The sequence below is a fragment of the Camelina sativa genome, chromosome 20 (assembly GCF_030686135.1).
Source record: "Camelina sativa cultivar CO46 ecotype springtype chromosome 20, ASM3068613v1".
NCBI lineage: Eukaryota > Viridiplantae > Streptophyta > Magnoliopsida > Brassicales > Brassicaceae > Camelina > Camelina sativa.
This window is the reverse complement of record NC_141899.1, coordinates 539,031-553,652: the sequence shown is the minus strand read 5'-3', so window position 1 is coordinate 553,652 and position 14,622 is coordinate 539,031. Positions and strand designations below refer to the sequence as shown.

At 33.8% G+C, this 14,622-nt stretch overlaps 2 protein-coding genes and 2 non-coding genes across 4 annotated transcripts; 2 read left to right on the top strand and 2 right to left on the bottom strand.

The window, feature by feature from the left end:
* The first annotated feature begins 1,053 nt into the window (after positions 1–1,053).
* Positions 1,054–1,637, top strand: LOC109131311 (cyclin-dependent protein kinase inhibitor SMR4). Its single transcript, XR_015593850.1, has one exon. It is a non-coding gene; the product is annotated as a cyclin-dependent protein kinase inhibitor SMR4 (transcript).
* Positions 1,638–8,519: 6,882 nt separating this feature from the next.
* On the top strand, positions 8,520–9,488 carry LOC104768386 (uncharacterized). The gene has a single exon (XM_010492337.3). The coding sequence runs from the start codon at positions 8,616–8,618 to the stop codon at positions 9,231–9,233; it is 618 nt and encodes a 205-aa protein (XP_010490639.1). The 5' UTR covers positions 8,520–8,615; the 3' UTR covers positions 9,234–9,488.
* On the bottom strand, positions 9,347–10,993 carry LOC104768385 (protein FAR-RED-ELONGATED HYPOCOTYL 1-LIKE). The gene is made up of 3 exons (XR_015593849.1): positions 10,860–10,993; positions 9,711–10,199; positions 9,347–9,614 (listed from the first exon to the last, which is right to left on the bottom strand). It is a non-coding gene; the product is annotated as a protein FAR-RED-ELONGATED HYPOCOTYL 1-LIKE (transcript).
* On the bottom strand, positions 10,510–13,261 carry LOC104768384 (aspartic proteinase PCS1). Its single transcript, XM_010492334.3, has one exon. It carries the CDS (start codon positions 13,049–13,051, stop codon positions 11,702–11,704), a length of 1,350 nt encoding a protein of 449 aa, XP_010490636.1. The 5' UTR covers positions 13,052–13,261; the 3' UTR covers positions 10,510–11,701.
* Positions 13,262–14,622: the final 1,361 nt, after the last annotated feature.

Genomic DNA, 14,622 nt, shown 5'->3' with positions numbered 1-14,622 from the left:
AGTAAGACAAGTAGTTTGACAACAACGACGAACATTACATGAGGCTGCTACAAAAATTCTACCCAAAAAAAAAAAAAATCATGAGGCTACAAAAAGATTGTTAAACGGATTGGGCCGTTCAAGATTTGTTTGGGTTTGTATTAGCCCAATGAACTTTTCTATGTAGGGCAAAAAAGATCAAGTGAAGTGTTGTAATTTGCTTTATTATATTTTCACTAAACTTTTTTTATTTTTTTACTATAGTAAGTTTGCCAACTATATTTTTTTCTTTTTGTTGTTGACAATTTCATTACATTTAAGATTTAATATTCGTAAAATTTAGATTTTAATATTTTTTGATTGGTGCCGTCATCAATACCGTAAGCTAATTAATCTTATTAAATACAGTAAACTGTGACAAAATCAACAACTTTATTAGTATTTTTAATTTCTTAATTCTTATTGGTGATATGTGGCTTTGACTTTGTAACTTTAGGACTAGAAGAAACGTACCGTAAACAAATGATTCTCAGAAATGGTCTTCACACTCTGTTCAAGTCAATAATCAATCATGTGAATTTTGAGGAAATAGACCACGTGCCTCCCACGCGATTCACTTCCAGAAGCTATGATGAAACAAAACCGATTCAATTTCGGTTTGATTGTATAAACCGATTGGTACAAAGATAAAAAAAAAAAGTTTTCGCTGCAAAAAAAAGAAAAGAAAAAGGAAAGACACTTTTTTTTTTTTTTTTTTTAAGAATCCCGCCCAAAGGGACTTGTCGCGCAAGTTCGCGCCGCCACAAACGGAATAAAAATTAAGATATTAAAGTGGGACAAATAATGATGGGGTGGGGAGGAGCGTCTGAAACGGTGGGTGGGGTCACGCGTTACATTAGTTTAGTGCGATTATCCAATCATACATCACCACGTCACTATTTACAGCTCAGAGTAAGCTGTAGAAAACAAATCTCCACCGTTGGAACAGCTTCGTTGTAGAAAAAGATTCCCCGTTTTTTTTTTAAATTTTTTTTCATATTCTCCCTCCCAAAATTTTAAAAGGAAAAAAATCTGAAAATTTAATCACTGATTTGATTTTTATAATTTGATAGTAATATATAAAAATAAAAATAAAAAGATGTAACCGCCTCTTCTCACACTTCAAAATTTTGGTGTTTTTTTTTCCCTCTTATAAAGATTTCGAAATCCGAGAGAGAATCGAAGAAGTGATAAGAAGAAGAAGGGATGGGAATGGAGATGGTGGTGGAGAGGACGACGACGGAGATGGCGGAGGAAGAATGTACGACGCCGAGAAGCAGGATGTATAGGATTCCGGTGGCTTCTGTTTGTCCACCGCCGCCGAGGAAGAAATCCATGGTTGTGAGGAAACGAGATCCGCCTATGAACGGCTATTTTCAACCACCGGATCTGGAAGCTCTCTTCTACGCTCAGCCTCGACGAGAAGCTTGCGCTTAGAGACTTTTCAGATTTTTTTTGGATTTTGATTCTTCCTCTTCTTCTTTTTTTGGCTTTTCTAGGGTTTTTTAAATTTTAATTTCACCTTCTTCCTCTGTATATACATGTTTAGGATTTCGTTCTTATATTCTTCTGTATCGAAATTGGAATTTCCTATGATGAAATTGAGATCTGTTTTCAAATTCGAATCTGTTGGCTTGTCTTGTAGATCTAAAGTTAGATTGTAAAACTCTGGTTCTTCGGTTTATTGATTTTAAGAGTTTGTTTTCATAATTAAAACTGGGTGAGAGAGAGATTGGGACAACATCAGAAGCTTACAGAAAATTGCAGATGAAAACTGTTATGTCTTTTATTTTGCTCTGTTCTTTTGGTTACAGTGTCTTAGCCTTCCTGTTGTTACATCTGATCAATTTGTTCTGTAAAATGTATTGCTCAAAATTCTTGATCAATGGTAGTTGGTTTTGGATTGTGGTAGCTTCTTCGGAATCTGCAATTCAAATGGTGTAAGAGTATCATTATCTTATACAATGTTGCGATGTGTGACACTAAAATCTTGACTCTGGTACCTTTGTCTTTGCTTTGTTTTCAATAAATTAGTTACCTTTGGTTGCCCACCTCACATAGCAGCAGAAAGGATATATAATACCCTACTAAATTTTTGGAACCTCTTGACGATCTGTCAACCGTAGAATCGGAGTCGGAACAAATAGATTCCATGTGAGTAAAAAAGTCTTCAACATCTCCTTTGTGTTTTGTGATTTAACTTTAGAACACTGAACTGAACAGTATATATTGATCTATGCTTGATGTCGCATAACAAGAACTAGAACTTCATGGTTACATATATAGAGTCTTTAGACATGTGCAAAGAAGGCCTAATGACAAATGCAGAAGAGGAGGTCTCATCACCAGTTTTTGTGTCTGAACATTCTGCAGACTCGATATCTACGAGACAAAAAGAGGTAAAGGTAAAAGAGAAGATTATATCCACAATTTGTAGCTTCCAAGTTTCACATCGTTTAACTAATTTAAGACAGAAGATTTACATTTAAACATACATACGCTGATAGATATAGATCAAAGTACATATTTTGTTTGTCCAGAATCTAAATCCCCAAGTAAAATTCGGATTGAACAAAGAGCAGCTATGCTAGCTATATCTATGATTCAAGTATACTATACCTCTTAAGCCATCAACAAGTTGCAGTAGAATATAAAATCCTTAACACAAACAAATTTCACCTTTAAGCATACTGAGCAAGCAAAACCCATCTAAACACCTCAGAGGCACGATACTTTATAGCTCATGAGTCATGAAAAAGGTTTTTAGAAATATACGAAAGCACGTGCACGAGAGTGATTCCGATTAGTCGATTTACGAGCAGAGGATCTGAGAAACTTGGAGTCATTTTTTCAGATTCAAGATACTGTACAAGTTTTTCGAAAACAAATTTCAGTCAATACTAAGATTCATACAAGTAAACCAGAAATTTCTTCTATAATATATATGTTTACACACAGTATGCTTCGACAATTCGGAAAATTTGCACAATACTAGAAAAAACTCTTAAACTATGTTGTTCCAGATGTTTTTTATTGCTTGAATTGCAATAAATGTTTTATCATTTAACAAAACTCAACCAATAAAAAATTACTACAGAATTAAAATAGTCAAAAATTATTAAATTAATATTAAAAAGTGCATAAAAACTTGAGAAAATCTTAGAAAATGATTCAAATAAAAAAGCGTAAACGATCTTAATTATACAATACTAGATGAGGACCCACTCGATGTGCGGATTTAAAGGTTTATAAATTATATTAAAATTTGTTGTATGTTATTTATAGATTTTATTATTGTTAAAATACACTGATTTATATCCGTTTACAAATATTCTATGTATGTTACCATTAAAAGTGTATTTTTAATACCTAAATATACTCTATGTTACAAATATATTCTTTTATCACCTACCTAGAAAATGTCTATATGAATACATTAAGCTAACTATTTTACTTTCACTTCTGCATAGTTTTTTAATTACTAAAATTGTTGGCTCAAAAAATATTTTGCATTAAAAATAGATTACATATTATACTAATCAATGATTTATCCTCACAATAATGTATGACCACCATGGAGAAAACCTCGGCTCCGTCCTCATCTCTTATGGAGAGAACCTTGCGTCCAACCTCCTCCACTATAGAGAGAACCTTGGCTCCGCTTTTCTCCCTTGGGGAGATAACCTTGCGTCCAACCTCCTCCACCTTTCTGCCTTGGGAAAATAACCTTGTGTCCAACCTTCTCCACTATAGAGAGAACCTCGGCTCTGCCCTCCTGTGTGAAGAGAACATGTTCACGTCTTTTTGTTATCTCAAAATGGCTTGCTCCAACAACCAATGAAAGTAACAATCTTTTTGTAACGTCACAAAATCTATGTTATGAGAAAAGGGTTTATGACCAACCAATCAAGGTTAGAATTTAGAAGAAAATTAATTTGACATAATTAAAGAAACAATAGAAAATTATAAGCACGATAATATATGAATCCCAAATAATTCAAAGATAAAAATATAAATTAAATAAAACAATCTAAAAATACTACAATCAATTTTAAAATACAATATTAGAAAAAGAAGACGCATATATTAATTTTTTTTTTGGGTCAACATGTTAATCTTACCCATTCGACTATTCCCAACTAAAAAATGAGAAAGTAGGAGAAAATTTTGGTTTTAGAAAATAAGAAAATTTTACCTTCCCATAAAATTTTTTTTTCTAATTAAACAAAGTTGAAAACAATGTTTTTGAATAAATTTTTTAAATATGAGACGACCTATGTTTATATAGAAGTGAGTATTTACAAAAATTTAGAATTAATAATTAACTGTATATTTTCCTCCTTAATCCCTTTTCTATTTTTTTTATAGAATTAATAATTTTAAATTAAAAATAAGTAAATAATATTTTAAATTTTCCAATTAAACAAAGTTGAAAACAGTGTTTTTGAATAATTTATTTAAATATGAGATGATCTATGTTTATATAGAAGTGAGTATTTACAAAAATTTAGAATTAATAATTAACTGTACATTTTCCTTAATCCTTTCTATATTTTCTGTAGAATTAATAACTTTAAATTAAAAAATAAGTAAATAATATTATAATTTCGAATTTTATGAAAAAATATATATATATATATATATATATATATATATTATATATCTCCTTATAATTATTTAAAAACTTTGTATTTTTTTAATAAATTCTGTAATTTTTGATAATTATCTTTTTACATTTTTAATATTTTTAAAAACAAAATATTTTATTTTTGTTGTAATCAAATTCCTCCTATTAAATATTAATTTTTACATATGTCAAAATCTGAGATTGATAACTTGACACATGTCAAAATCTTGTTAATGGCTAACTTTCGAAACCCAACTTTATATAATAAGATATTGGAACAAAGAGAGTAAAATTTTAAATATTAATTATAAATGGATAAGACCATTAACATATGATTTTGATTTTTTGATAATGATTTTTAAAATCATTGATTTGAATAAGACATTAACACATAATTTTTCTTGGATTTCCAAATCCATTAAAATGCATGAACCAGTAAAACCTCTTTAACCCATTCATGTCACATATACCAAATTAATATATTTTAAAATAATATTAAGTAGGGTTTTATATTTCACTTAATTAGGAGTAAAATTAGAAAGAAAAAATTATATAGCTCACACTTTATTTTGTTTCGTCATATATTAGCTTACACTATTCAACTACAATTTGTAATATTATTGCCACTACTTAACTACGCTTACTTAGTTTCACGGCCATTTTACAACTTATTTTATTTGTGGACACCATATAATAAAACTCTATTTGGAGTATAATGGAATAATAACATTCGGCTTGATATAGATTCACTTCGATTTAAAATATATAGAGTCTTATAATTTGGTGTAATAAAGTATTAGCCGTAGCAATGTATTATTATATAACGCATCATGCATGCATGCATGCATTATGGAAAAAAGAAGTGCAAAAATAAATAATGGTATGTAAGTAACTAAGTATGAAGTTAGGAAAATTTAATTTTAATGCGAGTTGATACTTCGTTAGTTATATGAGATACTCGTGTAGTTGTGTGCGCTGCTCACTCGCTAGAAGCGGTTATAACGGAACGTACGATCATATATATATATATGTGTACCTCCATATATGCTTCTTCGTCATTTATCACTGCTCATTTCCTAAACCCTAGAGAAAGCAAGAGAGAAAGAGAGAGAGAGATAGCGAGAGAGAACGACTGATCAACTAACAAACATGGCGTTCGTGAAATCGGAAACGCACCAGTCTTCAAGGTTTGCTTCGCTTTACGTCGGTGATCTTAGTCCAGACGTGACGGAGAAAGATCTCATCGACAAATTCTCCGTGATTGGTCCCGTCGTCTCCGTTCATCTTTGCCGCGACTCGATCACCGGAGAATCTTTGTCTTACGCTTTCGTCAACTTCGATTCATCTCTTAGCGGTAACAAGATGACTTCAACTTTAATTTGATCCCTTCTCGTTTCTTCGTTCTTGGGCTCCCGTTTTTGGTTGCAACATGAACACTCTCATGTTCTTTACTTTTTAAGACTTCTTTAATTAAGTGATTTGGAAGTTGGAGCTCTCTCTCATGTACTCGTGTTCTCATAGTTAGTATAAACCCTATTTTTTTGTTAAAACCTTAGAAACTTCATTAATCAATCGCTCATGGATGTAAAACTTGTAACTCTTTTAGATTTCTTTAATTAACTGATTTAGGTTTTCCGGTTGATCAATTAAGAATCTGATGACAAATCTTTCTTTCTTGTTTCTTGTTTGTTCTCTGGATTATAGAATCTGATGACAAATCTTTTTTTCTTGTTTCTTGTTTGTTCTCTGGATTATAGCATCGAATGCTATGGGTTGCTTCAACAACACTGTTTTGAAGGGAAAGGCTATGCGAATAATGTTGTCTCAGACGGATCTTTCATATCGTCCTCGCGCTGAGGAGAATGGCCAGAGTAAAGGTTTTGGGTTTGTTCAGTTTGATACAGCGATTTCTGCTGTATTCGGACTTCATGTGGCTCTGATGAGGCCCGCACAGAGGATTTTACACGTTCTCAAAGAGGTCGGCAAAGAATTCTTAGCCAAGGTACGCACAACACCTAAGGATTCGTGGATGCCAAAGACGTACGAGGATAAAGCTCCTCGTAACAACAGTCTTCTGGTGACACAAGACGTGCCTAAGATTGATCACGATCAGAAGAAGCATTTGAGAAGGAAGAATTCGTCTACTCATCGTTGCCTCTCACTTGGAGAAGTATGTCTCATGCAGGAAAAACTCAAGCAAGAGATCCTCACCAAGGTTCAGTTTCTCACGTTTGATGACGAAGGTGTTCTCGTTGGTTTGTAAAGAAATCTCGACATTTCTCACTATCCTAGTCCTTTATGAGAGCGATTCGCCATGTATTATACTTTAAGTCTGCGTGTCTTTGAACATATTCAATAAACATAAATATCGTTTTGTGCTGTCAAACAAAAAGAAATTGTTTTTGGTCAAACTAAATTCAATAGGATTTTAAACGATTTTAAAGTTATATTGTTTAATTAACAACGGCATATATACCTTATATATGTATATATTTACAGAATTCATGATATTGTAGAATATATATATATATATATATGGTTAAATTTAATCACAAACATCATATCATATGTTTGTACTTACTTATCTTTCAAGAATTATCGTGCAAACTAATTTGAACAATTACCATGTTAGGAAAAAAAACTTGTATCCAAATATTATTTTAGAAAATCTGTAAATTAAGTTAACTGAAAGTCATGAACAAAAAATGTATAATACTCCCTCCGTTTCAAAATATAAGATGTTTTAGTGAAAACACGCATATTAAGAAATAATTACTTTTAAAAAGTTTAACCAATCATAAACAAGTCTGCATAATATAAAATATAAATTTAATCTAAAAGTTGCATAGAAAGTTGGAAACATCCTATATTATGAAACAAAAAGACTTCTCTAAACATCCTATATTATGAAACGGAGGGAGTATGAAATACTATAAAAAAATATTAAAGAGTAAATATCAATAGTCAAAAATTAAGAAATAGATTAATGACCCACATTAAAGGGCGGAAAACCCCATTTTGAGCATTTTTCTGTTTAAAAGTTTTGCACTATATACGTGTGTATTAATGACCCACATTAAAGGGTTTCGGCTAGACACTCTTAGTAATCGAAACAAAAAAAATTTAATTTTAAAAATATTTATATGTGTGCATACAATTTTACAATTCCAACTAGCTAATCAGACCTCGGATAATTTTACAAGCATGTATGGTGACCATCATATAAACTAATCGCATTAATAAGTCAAGTTAACGCTAAGATGCTAAGATATCACATTAATAATTCAAGCTAATGCTAAGACATCACATTAACAAGAGTATCTCCAATCCATCTCTAATTTTTTTTTCTCTATAATTCTATAAATAGAGAAAAATATAACAATCTATTTTATAGGCAAATTTATTCCAATCCACATATATTCTCACCTCTAAAATAGAGATTGTTTGGAAAAATTATAGAATTTCTAAAATATATTTTTATATTATTTTTCAAAAACACCCTTTGGTGTTGTTTATTTGTAAGAATATTATTTTTAATATACAAAATAACATATATTAATTGAAATTAATGCTAAGATATCAGTGATTTAAGATGATTTGTTTTTTTTTTTTAATGTTATTTATATAACAATCCTCTCTTGAAAGATATTTGTACATATATTTTCGGATTGATTTGGTAAACTGGTGTCGGTTTATTATGCGGATATTCTCTGTTTTTTTCTTTTCTTCCTAAGATATATTCTCTATTTGTTTGAGCTTAGGATTATCTTGTCTTCGTACTTAACATATATTAATAATAATAAAAAATTGTAATACTCAAATACCTAGTCTACTTGACGTACTCGTGTAATCCCTTTATATATATCTTCTCATCTCTTAATTGTATCATTCACAAAGTTATTTGGGACCTATCCTTTTCCTCGGTTCCTCGATTTTCATAAGATCCGATCTCTTTCACTGCTGAGAAAATATGGGGATCATATCATCTACCGATCAGAAACCGGAGCACAAATCTCAAAACAACAACCAAGCCCCGTCCGTAGGAGTTCCCTCAAGCACTTGGCGTAGATATGATGATTTCATGAAGGGAGGTGGATGCAAAGAAGTATTTACAGATTTTTTAGATTGCGTGTATGAAGCTGAAAAGAAGAAGGAAGTTATAGGTCCGTGTTACCCGATGCTCCAGAAGTGTATGGAGGCTCACTCTGATTACTATCAGCCGATCCTTGCGTCAGATAAAAAAACTGTGGAGAAAGATTTGTACGAAGGCTTAATGAAAGCTATACTGCCTTCAACGGTTTCCTTAGATGAACTAAGCGAAGAGGAAGTCGAGAGGAGCATTACAACATTCATGGAAGGAGGTTCTTGCAAAGAATCATTTACGGCTTGGACTGTTAATTGCACTTTCAATGAGGAAGCTGGGGAGAACGAGAAAGATTTGGTTACCAAGTGTGCGGGACTCTTTGGGACACTGCTAAAGTGTGTGAGTGATCACTCTGATTACTATCATCCAATTCTCGCGGCGGTAAAAGCTACTGAGGAACATGCACTGAAGGATCTCGAAGCTCTATTCTCGAAACCAAGCTGAGAGATATGATTTAGAGGATTTTGGTTTTTTTTTTTTTATGCTTTCTTTCTTTCTTTCTTTTCAGTATTTGGATAAGTGGTTAAGGGAAATAATCAATGTGAATCGTTTCAGTATTTGTGTCTGAACACTAATAGTATTGAAGGTGACATCCATGGATCATACATATAGTTGCAACATTGGGGACATGTAAAAAGGTTTTCTCTGGTCTGGTTTTATATGTTTCTAACCAACAAAACAAGGTGAAATATTTACATAGATATTACCGTGATTAGTGATACTGATCCATATATCTAGATTCATGTTGTTCTTACATCATAAGTGTTGAAAAGTACTGCTCAAACTCTTGATCAATGGTTGGTTTCGTTGTAGCTTCTTCAGAATCTGCAATCCAAATGGTGAAACAATATCACAAATGAATCCCATACACACTGTTGCAATGCATGACACTAAACTCTTTTTCATCTTTTCATTGATTACCTTGGTTGCCGACACTCCACCTTGCAGAAGAAAGAATATAAGACCCAACTGGATTCAGAACCTCTTGAAGATCTTCAGCCGGAGTCGGGACAAATGAATTCCATGAGTGTAAAGTCTTCATCAGCATCTTCTTGTGCTTTGTGATCAACTTTGGAACAGGACTGTTCTATGCTTGATGTAGCATAACCAGAACTAGAACTTCCGGTTGAACAAACAGAGTCTTTAAACATGTACAAAGAAGGGCTTGTAAAAGATGCAGAAGATGAGGCCTCCTCGCTGGTTTTTGTGTCTTCCGTGGCATAAGAAGAGCATTCTGCATATTCTATATCTGATGATTGACATGAAGAATCAAGAAGAAGAGAAGCTTGTTGCTGATCCTGACAGAAGTGTTTTGGCAGAGGTAACAAGTCTGATTCTTCAGCACGTACTTTTCTCTTTTTGCTTGAGTCTAGAGATTCCAGAGCAACCACCATCGGATCGTTGATATCACTGAAAGCAAATTAAGGTATAGTAAAGGTCATAAATTTGACTTTTGAGACAAAAGAGGTAAAAGATAAAAAAAAAGAAGAGTAATACTCAACTCATACCATAAAGGGTCATATCCATATTAGTTGTATTCACACCATTTAACAAAAGACAAAACATTTATCATCAATACCACTGAGATATGAAGAGAAAGGATCATAAATTTAGCTAAGTCCAGAATCTTAAATTTGGATAAGAGCAAAGATAAAGCTATGCTCTAGCTGTACTTAAAGATTGAAGTGTTGAGTATCTCTTAAGCCATCAAACAACAGGATGAAGTTGAAATACAAATCCTAAACACCAAACTCAATTCATCTTAAACACACAGCGAGGAAAACCATCAAACACCTTACAGACACCATACTATATAAGAGCTCAGGAAGTTACAAATTCACTAAAAATGAAAACTTTCCCGAAACATACGAAAGCAGAACAAACAACAGAGTAGTAGTATATCTGAGAAACGAGGAGTGATGTTTTCAGATTCAAGATACGTGTCTTTGAAATCAAGTTTCAATCTTTACATAGATATTTATGGAAAAGTTAAAAGTAAAAAGAAGATATATTTTCTTCTGTTCGTGACATGTGATTGAAAAGAAATTAAAAAAAAAAAAAAAAAGAAACCTATGATCCAGAGAAGGGCTACAACACTCATCTGCATCATCCATGATTTCAGAAGATGCTACCCCCAAGATTCTTCCAAAACCCAGAGATACTCTGTTGTTGGTGATGACTGATGAAGTTTGATGATTATTATGTTTTGTGTCCACTCTGAATAATTTACATTAATAAAAATATTTCAAATGGGTTTGGTTTAAGAGAGAAGGAAAGGAGAAAAGCAAACCCGTGTTCTCAAACAGCGGCGACTGCAACTCACGCCCTGAGCTGGCGCGAAACCATTGGCTCATGAGAGAGGCCCGCACGTGTAACGGCGCGTGAGCCAAACATTTTTTTAAAGGAAAAGACAGTAAAACGCGTGATCTTCCCACGTGGGAGTGAGACTGTTGTGGACCCTTGTGTTTATATATAACACGTCAGCCACTTGTGTGAACTGTCATCAGACCGCCAAAAATAAAAAAACCTTTGGTTATGGGCCTTCTTTTGAGGAAAATTAGTTGGGCCTTCTTTTGAACTCCATCGCCCAACAAAGGTCAAAACAATTTCGCGATTTTTAAGATTAATTTTTTGGAACACACAACAAAATTGATGATTATTAAAGACTGTGAGAATTAAAAAAAAACCCTAAAAAGCAAAATTAATTACGCAAAAGAGGTAAGTAAGAAGTAAGAACCATGTCAAAATCAAACAGACAGCTAACTACTACTAATAACAACTTAACAAGTAACAACTCGAAGTTATTACCCTATCCCCGCACGTGAACAAGTCTCACTCTACTCAATTTACTACGTAGGCAAAAAAAAAAACTATAATTACACACGGGGGTGGTTATATCTATCATCTATGGATTACGATCCGATTCCAAGTCTCTGACCGGATACATCACATTGTACCGGAGCTAAACCGATTCTTGATCTCTGTAGATCAAATTCGATCCACATGTTCTGCTGATGATGATGTCCAATCACGTATGCTTCCATTCCCATAAGATCGGAGTTTCCAAATGTGAAACAATACACCGAATCGTTCCCAACTGTGAGATGCGGGACTCGGTATAATAGCGGCTGACCCGAAACCGCTATCTCGGCTCCTTCAAAAACCAAGGAAACCGTTGGTAACCGGTGGAGAATCCCGGTCCTGATTCGGATTGGCGAAATCCGGTAACACAAATCCATGGTTCCTTGGAAAACGAAATCCGGGTCCTCGTAAACCGTTAATATCCCGTTTGTCCGGTTTAAGAAATCCGATCGAAGCGCGGTGTAAACCGGTCCAAGCAAGAAAGTAAACTGAGTACCGGAATCAACCATGGTTTGACCAGCACCGGTATGATCCGGTACGAGAACCGATTTAGGGATGGGTAAAAGATTGCCGTTAACTTTAATCCCCGTGAGCTGGACGGTGTAAGCGACACGGTCGAAATAAGGTAGCGGCGTCGAGATCCGAATTAACGGCGTGTAATTTAACGGCGTTAACCACGTGAAGTTAGAGTCGCCGAGGAGAAGGAACCCGGGGAAGTCGTCGGTGCCGGAGATGCAATACGAGAACTTGGGGAAACCCATCTGAGATATGAAAGAGAGAGATCCACGGTTCATACCCAATAACCCGGTTGTCTTGTAGTCTTCTTCCGGGTCGGATCCGGATACGGATCCCATACACCCAAAAATGAGGTTGGAGTCGTTGGTGGAGTTTCCGAAGTGAAAAATCTCGGCGGCGAGGTTGCCTTCGGAGGAGGAAGCGTCGGCGTAGGAGAGAGTGGCGTGGCAGAGTTTGTCTGAGTCGCAAGAAGCTGGTATGAGGAAGTCTCGGGTACGGGTACGGCAAGTGGGTGAGGAACAGGGGACTGGGGAATAAGAGGAAGAACGGGTCGGGTCGAAGTTGTTAACCGGGTTTGGGTTAGAGGAACGGTTGCAGCGAAGCCAGGAGAGTTCGCTGCCAGTGTCAATGACCAAGGAGATGTTTTGAGGAGGAGTGCCGACGGTGAGAGTAACGGTGAGAGTGACGTTGTGGTGAAAATGGAGTTTGTCGGTGGGTCGATGATCCGTTGGGGTTATTCGGGTCTTTAGAGGCAAAACAAGTGTTTGAGATGAAGAATAAGAAGAAGAAGAAGAAGAAGAAGAAGAAGAGAAACATTTATGTGTTCTAATGAAAAGAATGAGAAGAATAAGAAGATGAAACAGAGGATGTAATCTTGAGAACATGATGAGAGTTTATTTTGATTATTGTAAGAAGTTTGTGTGTTTCTTGCAAAACAAAACTGAGTATGTCTATGTGGTTAGTGAAGAAGAAGAAGAAGAAGAAGAAGAAGAAGTGAAGTTTGATGAGTTTGGTGCAAGTTCACTGAACAAACAATGAGAGATGTTTTGTTCTTTTCAGCTGGAAAAATATCTCTGTTTTTGTTTTATTTTTCCTTCCATGAAAATAACATATATTATTAGTAGACTTTTTTTTTCATTAATTGTTATAGAAAAAAATAGCTTTCACAAAATATTCTGTAAATATTATCTATCGCTGTCATCATTTTCCTTATATTAAAATTGTGTTTTTGATTGAAATTCCGAATTCCTTAATTATTTGTGTTATTTTAGTTTTAATAGTAATTGTGAAAAGACACAAATGTGAATGTTGGTTATGAATAATTAAAAATTTCTGTTGATATTCAATATGGAAAGTTAATATGCAAGAGTACGACACTGATGAACACAAATGACATGAACTAATCAACATGTTAGAAATTTTGAATAGCATCGTTTCAGTCTGATGGATTTTTTAATGTGTGGGGGTGTGTACAGTGGACGGCTCTATAACTGAGGCAAATAATTAAGAGGGAATGATTTTAATAGTATTTAATCTCTTCATTAAGGTTGAATTCTGTTACTTAATTAAACTCATGAATTTAAGCTTACACTTCTGTTTTTTTTTCTTTAATTAAAAAACACTTAAGCATGTGTGTTTACCTTGGTTTCGTCAATGGATTTGCCATGGAAGTTTGGACGGTGCGCATATTTTTAAAACAGTCCAATGTTTTCTCCATATTTTTAAAATTATTTTTCTTCTAATCATTTTCATCATGAGAGACTAATGCAACAAACACATCATGGGAAATTTATATCTACGACTTGTAAATGAGTAAGACATTGCATGTGATATAGTTTGGATCCCATGTTTAGAGATGTAAAGACTTGAACTTTTCAGTTTATCATTATATTCACTTTTTCCCAAACCATTTTGAAACAAATAATTAACCTACTAAATAAAGAACAAACGAGCTGTAAGATAAACTAATGAACTTCATAATGTTAACTACTTTTGTGAAATGGAATAAAAATGATGGAAAGAACAAAAAAAAAAAAAGAGTTTAAAGATGTGACATTCACATGGAAATAGACTTTTTTAAATTGAGAAGTATGGTAGCACATGTTGTTTGCCTTGCTGTTTTTAGGACAAAGCCCCATCATTTATGAGTTGGGTCCATTTTTATTGAGTCCTGCTCCAAATCAGGATACCTTCACTTACCCAATCAATACTGTCAACTTCTTATCACTTGCCCACTAGGTTGTTCGTGTGACGACACATCACACATTGCTTTGAATTCACAATATTTTAGGTTCTACATTGTACTATGCAATTATAGCATATGATAGAAATATGTATATGTAGGTTTTATAGTTTCATTTTTCATACTAAAATTAATTACTCTGGTCTCTTTTATAATACTGATATATAAGTTCTGGTCAGTGTAAATTAGTGGCATTAATCTATAGGTTTAAGT